Source organism: Bubalus kerabau, chromosome 4 (assembly GCF_029407905.1).
Source record: "Bubalus kerabau isolate K-KA32 ecotype Philippines breed swamp buffalo chromosome 4, PCC_UOA_SB_1v2, whole genome shotgun sequence".
NCBI classification, from domain to species: Eukaryota; Metazoa; Chordata; class Mammalia; order Artiodactyla; family Bovidae; genus Bubalus; species Bubalus kerabau.
Genome location: NC_073627.1, coordinates 140,545,106 through 140,564,870, shown reverse-complemented (window position 1 = coordinate 140,564,870; position 19,765 = coordinate 140,545,106). Strand labels below are relative to the sequence as shown.

The window sequence follows — 19,765 nt, the reverse complement described above, 5'->3', positions numbered from 1 at the left end:
TTGTCTCTCCTCCTTTGTCTAATCTATCCTCAACATGGCTGCCAAAGTGATCTTTTAAAACATGTCTGCTGCTGCTGCTGCTGCTGCTAAGTCGCTTCAGTCGTGTCCGACTCTGTGCGACCCCATAGACGGCAGCCCACCAGGCTCCCCCGTCCCTGGGATTCTCCAGGCAAGAACACTGGAGTGGGAGTAAAACATGTCACTCCTCTGCTTAAATATGTTATAACTATCTCCTGTCTGTGGACAAAAGCTTGGATATGAAAGGGCATGGCTGAGAAATAGCTTCATAACAGGCAGGCTTCTGCCATGCACCCCACCTAATGCTTCCATATGCCCCCACCCATCAGGCACACCTCACTGATTTCTGTTCCATGTGGAACAGACTGCTTGGAGACTTCCCATGCGTTCACCCTTCTGCCTGAGAAGCCTTAACTCCTCTCCAATCTGTGACTTCTGCTTATTTTTCAAGATATACCTGTCACCTCTTCGTTGAGGCACTTTTTAAAAGAAATTTATTTTATTGAAATATAGTTGATTATAATGTTGTTAGTTTTTGCTATACAGCAAAGTGTTTCAGATGTGTGTGTGTGTGTGTGTGTGTGTGTGTGTTAGTTGTTCAGTTGTGTTCGACTCTTCGAAATCCCAGGGACTGTAGCCACCAGGTTCCTCTGTCCATGGAATTCACCAGGCAAGATACTGGAGTGAAGAATAACAACAACAAAAAAAGAATACTGCAGTGGGTAGCCATGCCCTTCTCCAGGGAATTTTCCCAACCCCAGAACTGAACCTGCATCTCTTGTATTGCAGGAGGATTCTTTACCATTGAGCCACCAGGGAGCTCCCAGCTCAATATATATATATATAAATATATATATACACACACATATATGTGTGTATATATATGTATATATACATATATGAATACATATATGTATATATATGTACGTATATATATGTATATAGTTTTCATATTCTTTTCCATCACAATTTTTTTTGGTTGCACTGGGTTTTTTGTTGTGGCTAGCACTAGGGCTTAGTTGCTCTGAGGCACATGGGATTGTGGTTCCCTGACCAGGGCTCCAACCTGAGGCCTCTGCATTGGAAGGTGCACTGGACCACCGGGGAAGTCCCTCCATTACAATTTATCACAGGATATTGAATATAGTTCCCTGTGCTATACAGTTGGATCTTGTTTTTGATCCATCCTAGTTGTAATAGTTTGCATCTGCTAAGCCCAAACTCCCAATTCATCTGCCTCCCCCACAGTGAGGCACTTTTGGACTTTTCCTGGCGGACTTATTGGTTCTTGCTCTGTGCCAACATACTTCTCTACAAGCTTCTACTAATGCCATTGATCACATTGCCTTGCAATTATGATTTGCCTAAGAGGCTATGTGCTGCTTGAGGGTAATCGGCATGTTTTATTTATTTTTTTATTTCTCCCCAATGCCAGTCATTCTTTGGAGCTCCAAAAATGGTCATTAAATGAATTTTAAGAGAAAGAAAGAAAGAAAAGGAAGGAAGGAGCAGAGGAAGGAAAAAAAGAAAAGGGCCCCCAAAGTATATCTAAATCCATGGACCATGAAGGCAGAAAATCACTTCCGCCCTCCTTGAAATGGAACAATTAGGTGAAACACGCAGATTAACAGCTCGGTGAAGGAAAGGTAAAGAAATTTATGTCTAGTTTAAGCTGACAGGCCTGTTAAGACATAATGAACCCTATTCTTTATTTCTCTGTATGGTGGGTGGAGAGCGGGCAGCTGGAAAACCCAGAAGAAAAATCAAGCCATTTTCTTGGAAGACTCAGGCACGTTGTCATTTCCCACATTCAAGTCCTAAAACATAGTAGAAGTTGACAACAATCAGGGCTTTTGTTGCCAATTCACTCTCATAGACAGGCTGCCTGGTTCTGCTCCAAGTCATAGTGAAAACACAGATGCCCTCTTTCATTGATTCATTCACCCAACCAATGCTGTTGAGGAAATTCTATGTGCCTGGCACTATCCTAGGTGCTGGAAGGATATGTGTGTGTGTTTGGTCAATAAGTCACGTCTATTTCTTTTGCAAGCCCGTGGACTGTAGCTCTCTAGGCTCTTCTGTCCATGGGATTTCCCAGGCAAGAATACAGAAGTGGGTTGCCATTTCCTTCTCCAGGGGAGGTTCCCAACCCAGAAATCAAACTCACATCTCTTATGTCTCCTGCATTGGCAAGTGGGTTCTTTACCACTAGTGCCACTTGGGAAGCCCTTCCCATCATATGGGCAGCACCAACTGGTACATTACTCAATCTGGAGTTGGTGGCAGGTTCCTTGGATCTCCAACTCTAGAATCATTTAAAATGAATCCCTTCCCACTTGTAGCTTTATTACTGGGATAACTATTCTTACTGTCATTTGCTGAATTTTTCTGGGTGACTCTCAGATGTCTCAAGTTCACCCTTACATAGTGCTTAGCTGCTCAGTCATGTCCGACTCTTTGCGACCCCGTGGACTGTAGCCCGCCAGGCTCCTCTGTCCATAGGATTCTCCAGGCAAGAATACTGGAGTCGGTTGCCATTTTCTTCTCCAGGGGATCTTCCCAACCCAGGGATCAAACCCAGGTCTCCCACACTACAGGTGGATTCTTTACCATCTCAGCCACCAGGGAAGCCCCTACCCCTACATTATTCCCTTTTTAATAATACAAGAGGCCCACCAAAGCAATCATTTTCTTATATAGCTATACCAGTGAGAGAAAAGAGATACATATACAGGTCTTGCCATCCCTTGCTTCAAGAGATAAGAGGTCAAAAGTTGTGTGTGGGGGCATACATTTCAGGTGAAAGAAAAGTCATGGGCTTCCCTGATGGCTCAGTGGTAAAGAATCTGCCTGCCAACTCAGGAGATGGGGGTTTGATCCCTCAGCCAGAAAGATCCCACATGCTGCGGAGCAACTAAGCCTGTGCACCACATCTGCTGAGCCTGTGCTCTAGAGCTTGGGAACCACAACTACTGAAGTCCACTTGCCCCAGAGCCCATACTCCCATACTCCACAACAAGAGAAGCCATGGCAGTGAGAAGTCCAAATAGCAAAACCCCGCTCGCCACAAGCAGAGAAAAGCCTGCATAGCAACAAAGACCCAGCGAAGTAAAAAATAAATAAAATTATTAAAAAAAAAAAAAAGCAAGAAGTCATGTCTGGACCCAAATTGGGAAGATATCAGGGCTGAATTGATGTCTGTCTGGTTATGGAAATCTGTACACAACCCCGGGCCTGTTGGAAGGACCCTCATTGGGGGCTTTCTGGAGGAGCTGGGGAAGGGTTGGTGCTTTGTCAGGACATGTTGAGCAGGTCTGGTAGACCTCTGAGAAAGAGAGCAGGAATGCATGGTGGTCAGAAGACACTACAATCTTCTCCATCAGCATGGAGAATGGAAGTGAGGCATGTGAGGGTGGACTGACATCATTGGAATCACTGGATAATCTGGGAAGCCTACAGCCTATGAGTGCAACATGCTGGATGCACCCACCACATAGAAACAATGGGGCAGTTCGCATGGATAGATGGCAGAGACCCTTAGTCCGCACAGCTGGGCAGCGGTCATTCGTCTATTTGACTGATCGACATGAGAGCAAAGGGCAGGGCTGCTCATGTCTTGGAACAAGGCCAGGCTCCATCCAACAAACCCGTATGATTTCCTAAACCCCAGTTCTTATATAAAACCTTTTCATGGCACCACCATCTATTTTCCTTAAGTAAAAAAATGGTGAATGTTTCTCTCACACCGTGGAAGAGGGAAACGAGAGTTTAAATTAACTCCAAATGCTAAAAATTTAATACAGCGCCAGCTGCCTGCAGGTTTCTTCAGTTCAAAATCTCTGAGAGCCGGAGCCACCCCAGCTGCTCTGTGATCTCACCCACCATGGGAAGGCTGCGGGGCTACTGAGCCACACTTTTCAAGCACGTAATGAAAACCACTTGACTTACGGCCTCTCTGATCAACAGGTGAGTCCATTATCTGGTGGGAGAACAAACCAGAGAGTCCAAGTTAAGAAAGAATAATTATCTATTAGGAGTCAGGGAAAAAAAAAGAAAAACCACCACCACCTCTGAGGGTTCAGGGATCTTTTGTTCAGCCTAAAGTTTTAAGCTTAGGGAAAGCTTGCTGTGGGTTACTTCAAGCTTATGTCTGTGGGATGAATCTGTCCACCCCTCATCCCCTGCTTTTGATATCTCAAATGGGGACAGGAATTAGGGTTTAAGAATTTTGACCAGTTCACATAAGAAATGGGTTTTGAATTATTTGTGGGAGAAAATGGAGTGAAATAAAAGCAGGTTGTTGCCTCTATAACTCTTGGGAAATTCCATGTCAGACTTGAGCTGTGCGGTGCTTAGTTGCTCTGTCGTGTCTGACTCGACGACCCCATGGGCTATAGCCTGCCAGGCTCCTCTGTCCATGGGATTTCGCAGGCAAGAATACTGGAGTGGGTTGCCATTTCCTCCTTCGGGGCATCTTCTCAACATTTTAAGAGACTCAAATCTGGGCACTAAAACCAACCCTTGAACATATTCCAGGACCATCAGATGCAGAACTTCCTGGAAAGGAAAGTTTTCTTAGTTTTGCAGTAAGAGTGCATAGATTCTTAAGCTGTTCATGGAGCCTACATGTTCCTGGATTTTGATGGATACCAGGTGATTCACAAGGTCCCTGAGGACAGCATTTGGGGAAAAAGACTGGCCCAGCCAAATCAAGAACTGCATTGAATGTGTTAAGGCTCCTCTGTGGCCCTCAAGATGTTTGCCCGTAAAACACTGCCCTTGACCATAACCATCCCACTTGGTATACCTTTCAGATGGGAAAAGCAATGACCTCGATGGAATACAATGAGGTGAGGTGGATGTTGCAAGTATCAATATCTCTGGCCTTTGGGATGAAGGGAAATTTGGTTGTAAAGCAGGTTAACGACCTTTGGGCTTCCTGATGACCTAAAAGGCAGGTTGAGGACTTCCTTGGTGGTGTAGTGGATAAGAATCTACTGCCAAAGCAGGGACACGGGTTTGATCCCTGGTCTGGAAAGATCCCACATGCTGCAGAGCAACTAAGCCTGTGTGTCATAACTACTGAGTCTGCACACCCTAGAGCCCACGAGCCACAACTACTGAGCCTTCGTGCTGCAACTACTGAAGCCCACCTGCCAAGATCCTGTGCTTCACGAAGAGAAGCCCAAGCACCACAGCTAGAAAGTCGCCCCTGATTTCCACAACTAGAGAAAGCCCGAGTGCAGCAATGAAGACTCAGCACAGCCTAAAGTAAATAAATAAAGCAGTGTGTAGATGTCGAAAAAAAAAAAGAAATAAAAAATGTTTAAAAAGCTGCCACTTGATGTCTGTACGTATTCAACTGGGTTTTTTTGTTTTTTTTTTTTTTTTTACAAGCAAACTCTAAAAGGTGTCTATCCTAAGCCAAATTTGCCAAAATATGCCAGCAGAAATGTTCTTTGGCATATTGCCCCACTTAACGCCAATTAGAATTTTTTTTTTTGCCAGAATAATCTTTTCAGCAAACTTGAATTGCATAACAAGTTTTGCAACCCTTCAAGGCCCATCTCAGCTCTCATTTCCTTGATGAAAATGTTGGTTACTGCCCTCAGTGCTGGTTAATTTTCTTACCTTTGGACTCTTAGAGGATGCAGTGGCCACATAATTCAGTCCTCAATTATGTATTACCATATAGTAATACTTCCTCATTATGTGTACTGTTTGCTCTTTTTTTAAAAAAAAAAATTTATTTATTTGGCTAGGCTGAGTCTTAAGTGCAGCCTGTGGGATCTTTGTTTCCCAACCAAGGATCGAACCCAGGCTCCTTGCTTTGGGAACTTGGAGTCTCAGCCACTGGACCATGGGGAAGTCCCAGTGTGGCATTTGTTCTGCTTTATTGATTGCATGCTTCCCTGGTGGCTGAGATGGTAAAGAATCTGCCTGCAATGCGGGAGATCTGGGTTCAACCCCTGGGTCGGGAAGATGTCCTGGGAAGGGAATGGCTACCCACTCCAGTATTCTTGCCTGGAGAATTCCATGGAGAGTGGAGCCTGGCAGGCTCCATGGGGTCACAAAGAGCTGGACATGACTGAGCGACTGACTCACATGGATCATTGCGTAGTGAGCACTGTGAGGCAGTGACAGTGCTTTCTGTCGGCCTGCACTGCATGTGACACAGTGCCTGGAAGGTCACAAAATGCCTCTGACTCACGAAAACACAGAGCTGTCTGGTGCCTTCAGAACGTATCTTCTCAGTACTTAGGTCATGAATGCCATGGCCCCCTCCCTGGCTGTGAGCAACTCCAGAACGCCCCACATCTGTCTCAACAGCAATCAACTTGGCGTTCTCTCGATTGCTACTTGATACTCAACTGAACAGAAAATGTAGCCTCGGGGAATATGAAACAACAGCAATTGCTAAGAATTCTGGGAATTCCTTTAAAAAAAAAAAAGATGACAGAATCCATACTTACGGGGTATGTAGGTGTTTAAAGGTAATTTTGGAGACTCTGGAGTCTAGTAACAAAGAAGAATCCGGGCTTTAAATCTGGCTTGAAAATATGATGTGTGCCAAGAATAAAAGGTAGAGGGAAACAACTTGCAGTAGCCAATTTGTTTGTTCTTTGCCTGGGTTGAATTATGGAGGCTTAGACAAAATTGTTTCATCAGATTCCCCTGGTCAAATGTGAGAATTCGCCAGGGTATAAAAACATCAATGGAGTATTTCTTCTCACAGTGTGGACTCCCAAATCTGATCGCCCACCACAACCAGAAGCCTGTCTTGATTTTCTCTGTCCCTTTAATGGTCTCTGTGTCTCTTTCCTCCTTCCACAGGTGGAAAATAAAATCCCACATAATAGTTATGCTTTGGGAAAGCTGAAATAACATATAGAGCAACTGAACAGTTATAAGGGAAAAGCACATCATGAATTTAATTCCATTTCCAGATGTAAAATGTCATAAAGAATTTTTTTCCATGCTTGGCAAAATAACAGGAATTTTTGAGGCCATTTTATTTAGCTTGGTGGGTGCATGTTTATAAGTAGGTATCAGAGCCTTCCACTTCGAGTGGGCTATCAATGCTACATACTGTAACTTTACATAGATTAAACTACCATAGGCCCCCACCTTCAGCTAGAAGGTGCATGTTGTTGTTATTATTGTTCAGTTGCTAAGTCATGTCTGACTCTCTGAGACCCCATGAACTGTAGCCCACCAGGCTCCTCTGTCCATACCCTTGTTGAAATGGAGAGGAAATGTGTCTGACTAATGGTAGAATCGAGTGTATTTTCAAAGCCACCGCTCTGATCCATTCAGGGAGGTTTCCAGCCAACATGATGATTCTCCAGCGACTTACAGAGATAGACACTGGGTTTCTCGTCTGTTTCAAAGAGCAGACCAGTTAATCATTCCACACATTTTTCATTTTGACTTCTCTTTTTCTTTTACCCTCTTGTGTGAGACTTAGGGTCTTTGTAGGAACACCTGGGTATGAGCTGAGAAAGCTTGGCTGGGAATAGGATTCAAGCTGATCTCTGACTCAACTCAATCATACAGTTACAGAGTTTTGAGAAGCATAGATTTTTTTTTTTTCAGTGTGATGTTCCAAAAATCCATAGACATTTCAGAGTGAGGTGTAAAAATAACTCTCTTTGTGACCCCGTGGACTGCAGCCCGCCACTCTGTCCATGGGATTTTTTTCAGGCAGGAATACTGGAGTGGGTTGCCATTTCCTCCTCCGGGGGATCTTCCTCACCCAGGGATCAAACTGAGTCTTTTGAGTCTCCTGCGTTGCCAGGTGGGTTCTGCACCACCTGGGAGTGCCCAGAATAACCCAACGGTGGGAGTAAATCAGGGTGGTAAAAATCCTGCTGTTACGTGATATCATTTCTGATACGAAAGGAACAACTCCTCTATTGGAAAACTGGTTGTATGGGCAGATTAACAGATGTGTCCACCAAAAGGGCAACTCCCACCATGGCCTGTTTTGGGCAGGAAGGAGCTCTTTACAACTCAGCTCCTTCTTTGCATAAATTATTAGAGTAGGGGTCACAGGACTGCTCTTGGGTGATGAGAAGAAAAATATAATGTGAGAAAGCCATCCATTTTCTTGAGGACTTTGAGCGGTCTGCTAACACAGTTATAGCTTTTGTTCTTACATTACCTTTTTTTTTTTTAAGGGGAGACACAAACATTTTACTGATGTTTCCATTTCTGTATATTCAGCTAAAACTCCCATTTAATTGGATGATTCAAAATGGAATCTATACTGTCACTGTGCCAGCTGCTCCAGTTGGTTGCTATTTATTGATCTGGTCTCACTAAAAATGAGAGATGGCGCTAAGCAAAAATGAGGAATGGCAACATGTGGAAAGTTACTCTCGCTGTAAAAAAATGAAAGTGATTTCTGTTGATCCCTATTTCTCTTTCTCGGCACCTTGACTGAAAGCAACCGAGTCTTAAATGATATTTGTGTGAATGTTGCTGTTTAGTTGCTAAGTCGTGTCTGACACTTTTGCAACCTCATGGACCGTAGGCCAACCGGCCCCTCTGTCCATGGGATTTCCCAGGCAAGAATACTGGAGTGAGTTGCCGTTTCCTTCTCCAGGGGATCTTCCCAATCCAGGGATCGAATCCAAGTCTCCTGCATTGGCAGGCAGGTTCTTTACCACCAAGCCACCCAGGAAACACGTTTGCACGAACATCATTCGTTATTGTTTGTGTTGAGTTGAAGCGTGCCAGTGGAGGACAGCCATCAGCTACAATGCTTAGTTTTCAGATCAGCAGGCCTTCCTACTGGAGCTTTGAGTTGAAATACAGATACACTGACTCTGAGAAACGAATGAAAGCTGTCACCAGTGTCAACAGCAAAAGCCGGAGGTCCATCCCATACAAATTATGGACATCTGTATTCCTAATTGTCATCCTTTTGGGCCGTGCCAGTGAAACAGCAATGCCAAGAGAGTCTGAGAGCTTTAGAAAAACCAGGTATAAGGTATAGGTGATAGGAGACATTGATGAGACGGAAGGAATCCTATTCATATGTTTGTTAAAATACTCGAGATTTTCTAGTTTCACGTACCTCCTAATGGCACGCTTTGTCAATATTCCACTTGCTACTTCTAAGACAGATCAGTTTATGATCTTAGAAGAACAAGTGGTATGGATGATTCTAGGATCAGAAGATCGTTGGCAAAGATGCCTACAAATAGTTAACAAGGTAATGGTAAGAAATGTTGACCTTGATTTGTTTGGCTAAGATGTAAAGATTTTTGAAGGTCAAAGGTGTCCTTGTGTAGTGTTTTGGAGTCTAACTGTGTCTGACCCTCTAACATTAAGCTGCTGTGGCCTGCAGTTTTGAAGAGTGAAGCAAACCAGGGGGAAAGGGAGAAGGGGGAGAGAACAGGAAATGGAGTGAGGTGTTTCAGGAAGTTGTCAGGGGTTGACTGATTGATTCCAGATGGGAAAGGTCAGCCTTCATGACCCAGGAAATACTCACTGGGGAAAAGAAGTTGGCTTGTGGAAGGGGAAGGCCTGGGAGGGAGACGATGCTGGAATGCACAGTCCACTTCCTTCAGTCTTCAAACATTCAGAAACTTTAACTTCTCTGAATAGAATAATATCAGTGTTGTCATCGTTCATCAGAAAACAGTGAAGGAAGTTAAATTGGAAGCTTTGAGTGTACCAAATGTATCTTTGCCTCCCTCATGTATTTCATTCTTTCGGAAGGAGAAGGAATGCATGGAAAAGTCAGTATTTGTGTGTGTCTCCACGTACAAGAACAACAACCATTCCTTAAAAGAAAAAAAAAGAACAACAACCAAATATGTCTGGTTTCACATGATGGAGTTTGTGTATCAAATCCTTTACATTTTGCAAATTCAGTTAAATTGGCAGCCCTTCCTAGATACCTCACTGTCTTAAGATATTTAGAATATTAAAAACGGGGACTCGCCTCATAGCGATATATATACAGCCACACGCACATACATTTGGACATAATTTAAAATCTTGTAATAAATTTTGCAGACACTGAAATAATTCAGGTTAATTCCCTTGCTGTCAGGAGAAGCCAGCGCTAGCCAGCAAGAGATTAAAATTTATTTCCATTGTTAATAGAAAATAATGAAGTGCATCTGAACCATCAGGGTATGTCATTCGGGAAATGTTCTCTTTGGAACTGAGTCTCACTCCACCCAAATGGACAATGATGAAATCAGCTGGCTCAAGAAAGCCCCATATTTTGTGGCAGGAATGCACAAGGAGCATGAACGTACAGTATAACAAGGAGCCTGTGGAATGAATTAACGCGGTCTTGGGGAGAATGCTCTTCATGTCCACATAATCCTCACCTGGGCGGGGGTTCCCCTCCTTGTGCCCAGCACAGCTCGTTAGCAGTGAAAGCCTGAAGTACCCTCTGTTTTTTTTTCTCCCCCCACGGATGAGAGCAATGTCCATTCACACACACAATTTATAAAATTGATCCGAATCGTCATTTTTTCCCTCCATCTTCTCCTATTATTTTCAGAGGGTAAACAGAGACAGAGGTGGTTGCTTTCAGCCTTCGTGCTCATCTTAACTCTGGGAACCAGGAGACTCTCGACTCCTCCCTCCCTTTGCGACGCCACCCTCTGCTCTGCTGAAACGCCCTGTAAGAGTATGTGCCTTATGTCCTGGCAGAAAGTGATGCAGGTCTCTGCCTTATGGTGGCCACTGCATGATAGGAACTTTCTGGAAGGCCTTTCCCCAGACTCTTAATATGTTAACAAGGACACAATTGAAAACAGATTTGGAGCTAGACGGCTGCATCCCTGAATTGTGAGCAATTACACTGATAGTAATTTTCTGAATGACTATGGAGGCTCCTTCAAGTTCTGATTTCACAGTGAGCAGGGCCATGAAACAGGTAGTGAATTCACTAGTGGAGAAGCTAAGTGTGGGAGACACACTCGTTGACCAGGAACACATCGTTCTGTGGTCTTACAGCCTCCAAGGCCTGATGTAATAATACCCGATACATAGCAGACAGTGACCACTGCGTCTGAGTTAATAAACGCAGCCCACTGTGTCCACGTAAAAACTTCTGAATGCCACTGTCATGCTCGTGGCACCAGGCTAGGTGACATACTTTGTGGGCTCATAGTTTTAAGGGTTCTTCCAAATCCATATTATATTACAATATATATAAAAAATTTTTACTTCATTGTACATCAGAAACTAACACAATCTTGTAAGCAACTATACCTCAATTGAAAAAAAAAAAGATGCCATCTGAAATCCTATTTGAGGTTAAAAAGAAATCAGGAGAGTATTGCTTTGGAAAAGTGTATTGGGTAGGACAGACTGAAAGGAGGCCCAAATAACTTTCTGGGGAGACAGAAATGTTTTATATTGTGATATGGTGTGGATTACCTGGGTATATCCATTTATCAAAATTGTACAGTAATTGCATGTAAATTTCACTTAAAAAAAAAGGAGATTCATTATGTTTATTTTGTTCGTTTGAAATAATTCATGGTAAAGAGATGTGACATGCCACTGAGTGAATCTTGTTTTGTATTAATATAAAATATTACCTCTTAAGAGGTAAGGCAAGGTCCAGGTTTATCCCCTCTTTATTTAATAAGTAAGGAAGTGTGTGCTAAGTTGCTTCAGTCGTGTCCAACTCTTTGTGACCCTGTGAACTGTAGCCCACCAGGCTCCTCTGTCCATGGGATTCTCCAGGCAAGAATATTGGAGTGGGTTGCCATGCCCTTCTCCAGGGGATCTTCCCGACCCAGGGATTGAACCTGGGTCTCCTGCGTCTCCTGCATTGCAGGCAAACTCTTCAAGGGTGGGCAAAAAATTCCAAATAGAGTATCAGCAAGTTTAATTTGGGAGTGGACATATCTATTTAATCTCTTTCCTCAGGTATATATATATATATAGAGAGAGAGAGAGAGAGAGAGAGTATGTATATAAGAAGTTCCTTTCTCAAACACAAAGAATTGCCACATGTAACTAACAGGTGACTCACCTTCCTCGGTCAGTAAGTAGGTGGTGGATATGCCCAAGTCCATGCATTTCTGCTGTGTTTTCCCACTGCTCCAGCCTTGACTGATCACCACCTCTTTGAATTTCCCTTGCACCCTGATCTGCAGCACACACATAGAACTCAGTCCAACCTCATTCTATGTGCTGCTTGTTTTACTTGTTTGCCATGCTCCTCCAGCATGAAAGTAAGCTCTTTGAGGGTAGGGACCATGCCTTGTGGGAGTTAATTCCCCCTACTGGAGCCTTCTCTTGCCCCAGAGCTTAGACTATTGGAGAGGCTCCATGAGTAAAGTTCTCTGTCCTGTTGACTAGTCAAACAAGGCGAGAATAAGGCCACGAGGATGGGAACTCATCCATGAATGTTTTACATGTATTTTCTCATTTTATTCTTCTTTTATCTCATTCAGCCCTCAAGATAGGCAATGTTGTATATGTTTTACAGACTGGGAAGCGGAGATCCAAAAAGGTTAAATAATCCATCTATATAATCCATGGAATTCTCCAGGCCAGGATACTAGAGTGGGTTGCCATACCCTTCTCCAGGGGATCTTCCCAACCTAGGGATTGAACCCAGGTCTCCCACATTGCAGACAGATTCTTTACTGTCTGAGCCACCAGGGAAGCCCAAGTAATCCATCAGAGGTTCTCAATTGGAAGGAGCAGGCATGGGATTTGGGTTCAGTTCTCTCTGACTGCAAATCCACACCCTTCCACTATGCCACACCCATCTCTTCCCTTTCATCTGGTTAGATACTAAATGTCCTATATTTTCAACGCTGAATTCCACAACTTTACTTTCTCACCCAAAGTCTGAGCATCTTAGTCGCTGCTCTCTGGTGTGGGAGAAACCAGATAGAGCTCATCAGGCAGTACATGCATGCCCAGCACTACTTTAGCACACGTCAGATGTTCAAGAACCCACTCCTGAGAGATGACCTCCCAGCTGGTGTTTCCATCTTAGCTTCCCAATCAGACACAATCAGCTCCTTGTTGTGACTCCAGCCCGAGGGTCACCTGGGAATGATGGTCCAAGTCCTTTGATTGAGATGAAGTTTCTAGAAGCTATGGGCAGATTGCCAACTTCCCCACTTCCTCACCTGGGCATAGTTTGAGCACAAATAGGTAACAACACATGGGTGAAGGCTGGCCTCTTTTTCCATAATGCTCTGCCATTGTTACAGGAGGAGGAGAACCCATTCAGATGCCAAGAGCAGGGCTTGTCCCTAAATTCCGGTCCATCTCTCATTAGCCACACGGAAGTCTAACAAAACAGTTTTGTGACTTTTATGACTTACTGAGAAATTAACTCAACCCCCTCCCCCTCATCCTTCTTCCTTGAAATCTGCAGGTCGTATTGTCAACAACAGTGAATGTGGATGGACATGTGCTGGCTGTTTCCGACAACATGTTTGTTCACAACAACTCGAAGCATGGACGGAGAGCCAGAAGGCTGGACCCGTCGGAAGGTAGGGCTGTGCTTTCCGGAGGGACTGAGCCTGGCAGACAAATGACGCTCTTCACAAATTTTTCCTGGTTTGAATGTGAAATTGATGTCTCTGAGTAGGAGTGGAGAATGTCCGCAAGACTGAGTGGATTTTAAAATTTAAAATGAAGCTGTAAACATTGACTTCTTCCTGCTCTGTTATGATCCCCACACATCTCCCAGCCAGTATTCAGGTCCTTGCCACTCTCTGGCTCTTTCATTCAGTTCTGTCAGTTTTTCTTTCTCTCTCTCTCTTTATTTTTTTGCTAGATGGGCATTTCAGGCAAATGTAGTGCTATGACATCTTAGTTAAACAGGAACATTACCATGCCAGACATGTATGAATAAGTGTCAGATGTGCGCTTAAGCAGATTGTAGGCAAAACAAAACAATGTGCAGAATGAAACTGACACTAATTGATTTTTGTTTGCTTGGACAAGAAAAAATCATGGTCTGCTCTGGGTAATTTTTCCAAGTGCATTAAAGTAATTAGGAATACCGGTAACAGCTAAACTTCAAGTTGTCCGAAAAATTAAAGTATATCAAGGAAGATAACTGACAAACCTAAGCAAATCCCATCCAAGTTCTTTTTTGTGCATGCTCCCCAACTCATTGGTGTAAGAAGCTCTTGTAATACAGAATGAATGGCTAAGTGAGGCTCCTATTTTTGTGTATTGTCTTGCTGTATACTGCCCACCAGCCCCCACCCCAACTCAGCCCTTAAAATGTGTCTTGTATCATTTCAAATAGGAATTAATGAACTGAAAGAAAATGATTGAATCAGTAAAGAATTTGGAGTGGTGTTAATTCTCCCGCAGCGGGCACTGAAAGGGGAGAAGAAAATCCCAGGGTTCAGAACTAGGAACCCATCCAGTTTCTTTTGACTGATTGGATGTGATTGACTGGCTGTTCAAAGGGGGCTCATGTTTTTGGAGTCCTGCCAAAGTTCTCCTCCACCTCTGACCCTGTCAGCTCTGGAAATGGAGTGATGGATTGACTTTAGTTATGGCCTGAAAACCATATTGGGTTCCTGTTGGGATGTAAAGTCCAGAGGCCTCGAACATATGGAAGAAGGGAGGGAAAATCCTTCCTACAAAGTTAGGAAAGTGATTAGAAATTGTCTCTTGATACAGCCAAAAAAAAAAAAAGTCTTCAACTATGGTAGATTTTACTTTTTCCTTCTTTCTCTAGCACATTAACAGACCTTGTAAATCTTAACATCTTGAGGCAGAGGAGGTGGGGAGAGAAAAGGGATTTACACATTTCCAGTGTGATCAACTTATAAAATATGGGGAAAAACAACAGAGTTCTAAAAACACCCTTTGCACAATTAGCTAAGTGTTTTCATATATAGTGGTCAACTCATTAGGCTTTAATGACCTGGTGAAAACCAACAACCAATTAGGGAATGATGGCAAGTCAGCAAAGCTCAACTTGAACTTCTTAGATAACCAAGAGCTTTCAAGAGCAGTCAGTCCCCGAACTCCAAACTTCAACGACCAAAAGACAGACTTGACTTTTTCTTTCCTATCTTTTTAGCAACTCCATGCATCAAAGCCATTAGCCCAAGTGAAGGCTGGACCACTGGAGGAGCCATGGTCATCATTATTGGGGACAACTTCTTTGATGGCCTCCAAGTGGTGTTTGGGACCATGCTTGTATGGAGTGAGGTAGGCAAAGGCAACTCACTTCCCTGATTTCCTTTGTTTTGATCTGGGGAAACTAGTAATTCTGCAATCTCAACAACATGAACACACACACACACACTACTGAGTACCTATTATAAGTGGGGTACCAGGATTAAAAGACATGTAAGCCACAATTTCCTGCAGGCATGGATCCCTTAAAAAGAAATATTCACTGTAATAAGTATTGTTTATAATTGTGAAAAATTAGAAATTGGCTAGACATTGGGTACTAGGAGAATGGTTAAACAAATAAAGTATCATCATTTACTTAAAAATTATATTTGAAAGATTTCTAATTACACAGGAAAAGGGAACATGCTTACAATATAATGCTAAATGAAAAAAATCAGGACAACAGTATCTATGGATGTAAAATGTGATTATATAACACATCCTTAGAAAAGTACTGGAAATGTGCCAAAGATGAATAATGGCTATCTCTGGGTTATGCAATGGTAACATTTTTTTATTTTTCTCTAGTTTCCAATTTTTCTACTGTGATGAGAAAAAAACAAGACAAGTTACAAAAAGATATATAACAGTGCTAAGTTGGATATGGAAATTGCCAAATCCATCTGTGAGGTCATGGCAGTGTAGGAATTGGGGGAGGGAATGACTACATGGATGGGGGTTAGGTGGACACAGGAGGTTGGGGGCGGGTACTTGAGCTGGGCTAATAGGAAGGGAAGGATAGACAGGTTGGATTGAAAGGTAATTCCAGGGTAGGAGACAGAAACACTTGAGACACAGGGACAGGGTGTTCATGGCACAAGGGGTGCCATGAGTGCACCAGTTTGCCCTGGGAGATAGCAGTGGACGAGGCTTCTGTGTTCAGTATATCTGTGATAATGTATAATAAATACTTTATTTCCCTGCCTATTCATTCCTCAGCTAATAACTCCTCATGCCATCAGAGTGCAGACTCCTCCTCGGCACATCCCTGGGGTCGTAGAAGTGACATTGTCTTACAAATCCAAACAGTTCTGCAAAGGAGCTCCAGGGAGGTTCATTTACACAGGTGGGTAAGAAAATTATTCCAAGGGAGACTGGTTCCTGGTTCCCTTTTGCTCTGGTTCCCAGTCTACCCACTTTATAATCATTCTAACGTTTATAGGTCTTTCTACTGGAGTGGCAAGAGTGGACTGGGTCATAGGCATTGAAAGGGGATGTGTTGATCTAATGCTGTGTTTTATGTAAGCAATTTCTGCACAGTCTGGGAAATGGTCATGGCAGCTCATTTCAGGATTCCATCCTTATGAATTTAACTCAGCTGGAACCATGCTAGAATAGACTTTTATCCAAACAAATCAGATAAAATATTTGACAGAGTTGCTGGCTATCACGAAATTTTCTTGAAAAGGATTCAGGAAAGTTGCCTAATGATGCTGCAGAGGGATTCAAATTATATTAAAACTTTATGAAAGTAGAAATGATCTAATTGGTTCAATATTTATTGAACGCCTACATTGTATCTACTACTTTTTTCCAGGTGGAAGGTACAATAACATAGAAGACATGGTCCCTATTTGGAAATTTAGAAACTATTGGAGAAGGCAACAGAGCAGCTGGCGAATTAAGAGTGTTCAAATTGTTTAGTATTTCCAAAGAATGGAATATGAATTTCACAAAAAGGGAGTTTACTATGAACTAGAGTAGAGGGATGGGGTTCAAGGAGGAGATGATACTGAAGACCATTTTTAAGGATGGGAGGATTTGGATAGGCAAAGAGAAAAAGGAAGCATGTTCCTCCTATGGGAGTCTTAAGTGCAAAGACGCAGAGGATGAGGTGAGTTGATGTCTGGAGGAAAGAAAAAGCTGGTTCAACAGCTGTGGGGATCCATGAGATGGAACTTAGACTAGAACTTAGCTAGGCAAAGCAGGAAAGGAAACCTGAGTTAGTTGGGGAACAGCTGAAGGCAGGGAGACCCGCTAGAATATTGTTGTTTAGTCCCTAAGTCGTGTCTGACTCTTTTGCGACCCCATCAACTGTAGCCCGTCAGGCTCCTCTGTCTATGGATTCTCCAGGCAAAGAATACTGGAGTGGGTTGCCATTTCCTCCTCCAGGGGATCTTCCTGACCCTGGAATTCAACCTGCTTTTTGTGCATTGGCAGACAGATTCTTTACCACTCAGCCACCAGGGAAGTCAGAATATTGTTACTCTGAACAAAAAAATAAGAGGTATAGGGAAAGAAGTATAGAAATCATCAAGAAAATATACCTGACCTATTATAAATTTCTAATAATATTATTTTATAGTGTTTTATTCCTTATTCGGACTTAGCCTCCTATTATTATTTAAGTGTAAATTGTTTGATTAGCAATCAATTAGGAGTAGAAGGAAAAGGATGATTTTAGGTATATGTTTAACATTTTGTCATTGAGTTTTCTCTTCTGAGATAGGCATGTCTTGGTTTGGTTACTTGCAATAAAATATTTATAAAATATTTACTATTCTAGCTCCCAAAGGGATACAGCTTTTTCAGTCATTCAAATGAACATTTATTACATGCCTACCATGGGCTAGCACAGTTCTAGGCTCTGGGATATAAAAGTGGGCAAGATAAAGTCCTCCATCTTAATAAACCTTGCCTACTATAGGCAGAGACAGTCAACATAGAACATACATGATATAATTTCAGACAATGATAAGGAAGGGATAGAGAATGAGGGAGGGTCTCTCTGAGAAAGGAACATTGAGCAGAGGCGTGTTTTGAAGTGAAGTAAAATCTCTCAGTCGTGTCTAACTCTTTGCAACCCCATGGACTGTAGCCTGCCAGGCTCCTCCTGGGATTTTTCAGGCAAGAATACTGGAATGGGTTGCCATTTCCTTCTCCAGGGGATCTTCCCGACCCAGGGATCGAACCCAGGTCTCCTGCATTGCAGGCAGACTCTTTTACCATTTGAGCCATCAGGGAATCCCAAGATATGTGTCGCAGGTGTGGAAATCTGTCCCCATCCCCCTTATCTCTTTGACCTCCTCTCCTGTCCATTCACATTTCCTCTGTCCCTAGGCCTCCTCAGAGCTGTGTTTTCTGTGGTTCACCACTGTTAGCTAGAATAGCACCTGGCAGTCAATCGGTTGGGGGCAAATGTCCTAGACAGAGAAAAGATGACAGTCTGAGAGGCAGGGATAAGCCTGGCATCATTGGGGAAGAGCAAGAATGCCAGTGTGGCTAGAGTGGAGTCAATGGGAGATGAGGTGGGAAAGGCAGGTAGGACAAGGGGTTTGCATGGGAAAACTCTGAGGATGCCAAACAAGGGAGTAGTCAGCATCCAGATGGGATTTAAAGCCACTGGGCTGGATGAGAGGCCATGGAAGGGAGTATAGCTACAAGATGGAAGAGGTCTAAAGATGGCAGGTGCATCAGAAGCGCTAAGTGTAAGGCTCAGGAAAACAAGGAGGAGCCTGTGAAGGACACAGAAATGGAGTGGTCAGTGAGTAGGAGGAAACAGGAGCTTGGACTGTCCCTGGAGTCAGGTGAGGAATGGGTTTCATTTCACACATAGAGTTTTGCTTTCTCAAATGCACCCACTGTAATATGGATGACAGGTCTGCCCTGTAAGGTGATAGGCAGGATGAATAAAAACTGCATTGCAATTAATCCTCAATTCTCTTCGGAAGTAACAAACAAGCAATACTCAGTGGGGCTATAGATGTTTGGAGCCATATATGTTTACATGTGCATACGTGTGTGTCTGTGTAAATGTATAACATTCCTTCAAAAGCAGAGGTTGTCATCCTTGGTCGCACTTTAATGCATCAGTGCTCAGGCTGGATCCCAGACTAATTAAATCTGAAGTTCTGAAGATAGGACCCAGGTAACCATGTAATCTATATATTCAATAAACGAACATCAGCTCTAAATTATCACTCAAGGCACAAAGTCAGTAATATCAGTGTTCCTCTAGCAGTTTACAGTTCTAGATAGAGAGAGAGAGAGACACCTGTAGATTATAATAGTCATGCTGAGTCCTAAAAGAGATATAAATCCAAAAGGGGCTATAGGAGCACTGAGCAGGGGTGGCTCATTTTGGGAAACCAAGGAAGGCTTTCTGGAGGAGCTGACCATAGAGTGACATTTCAAAAGTAAAGAAGGAACTTGCCAGAGAGAATAGAGGAGCCTAAATGATTCACAGAAAACACAGTGCTTGGTTAAAAAAAAAGAAAAGGAGCCCACACAGTAGTCAAGATAATAGATTTTATGTTACCTGTAAATCTAATTTTAAAGATAATAAGACATCAAAGAACATTGGATCAAACTCCATCTGTTGCAGATGAGAAAGCTAAGACCCAGGGAGAAATGACTTGCCTGTTCAATTCAAGGTGGAGTCAGAACAAGGACTCAGGTCTCTGGCTATCCTGCCTGCTGACCTATGTTTAGCAATGCAGTGTCGGCACATCATAGGGTAGCAAGGAGTAGGACATGACTGAAGTGACTTAACATGCATGCACATCAGCAAAGAGTTCTGTTTTCCTTATGTGCTGAGACATGGTTGACTTACTCCTAAAGCAAGCATCAATTGAACATGCCCCACGTTGGT

The 19,765-nt window shown here is 43.1% G+C and overlaps 1 protein-coding gene across 1 annotated transcript in view; it reads left to right on the top strand.

Moving 5' to 3' along the window:
- EBF2 (EBF transcription factor 2) overlaps positions 1 to 19,765 on the top strand; it is a 221,448-nt gene that overhangs the window by 158,813 nt on the left and 42,870 nt on the right. Inside the window, exons 8-10 of the mRNA XM_055578771.1 lie at positions 13,400 to 13,517; positions 15,074 to 15,204; positions 16,114 to 16,240. Coding sequence (XP_055434746.1) covers positions 13,400 to 13,517; positions 15,074 to 15,204; positions 16,114 to 16,240 — 376 coding nt within the window. The remainder of the gene's footprint in view (positions 1 to 13,399; positions 13,518 to 15,073; positions 15,205 to 16,113; positions 16,241 to 19,765) is intronic.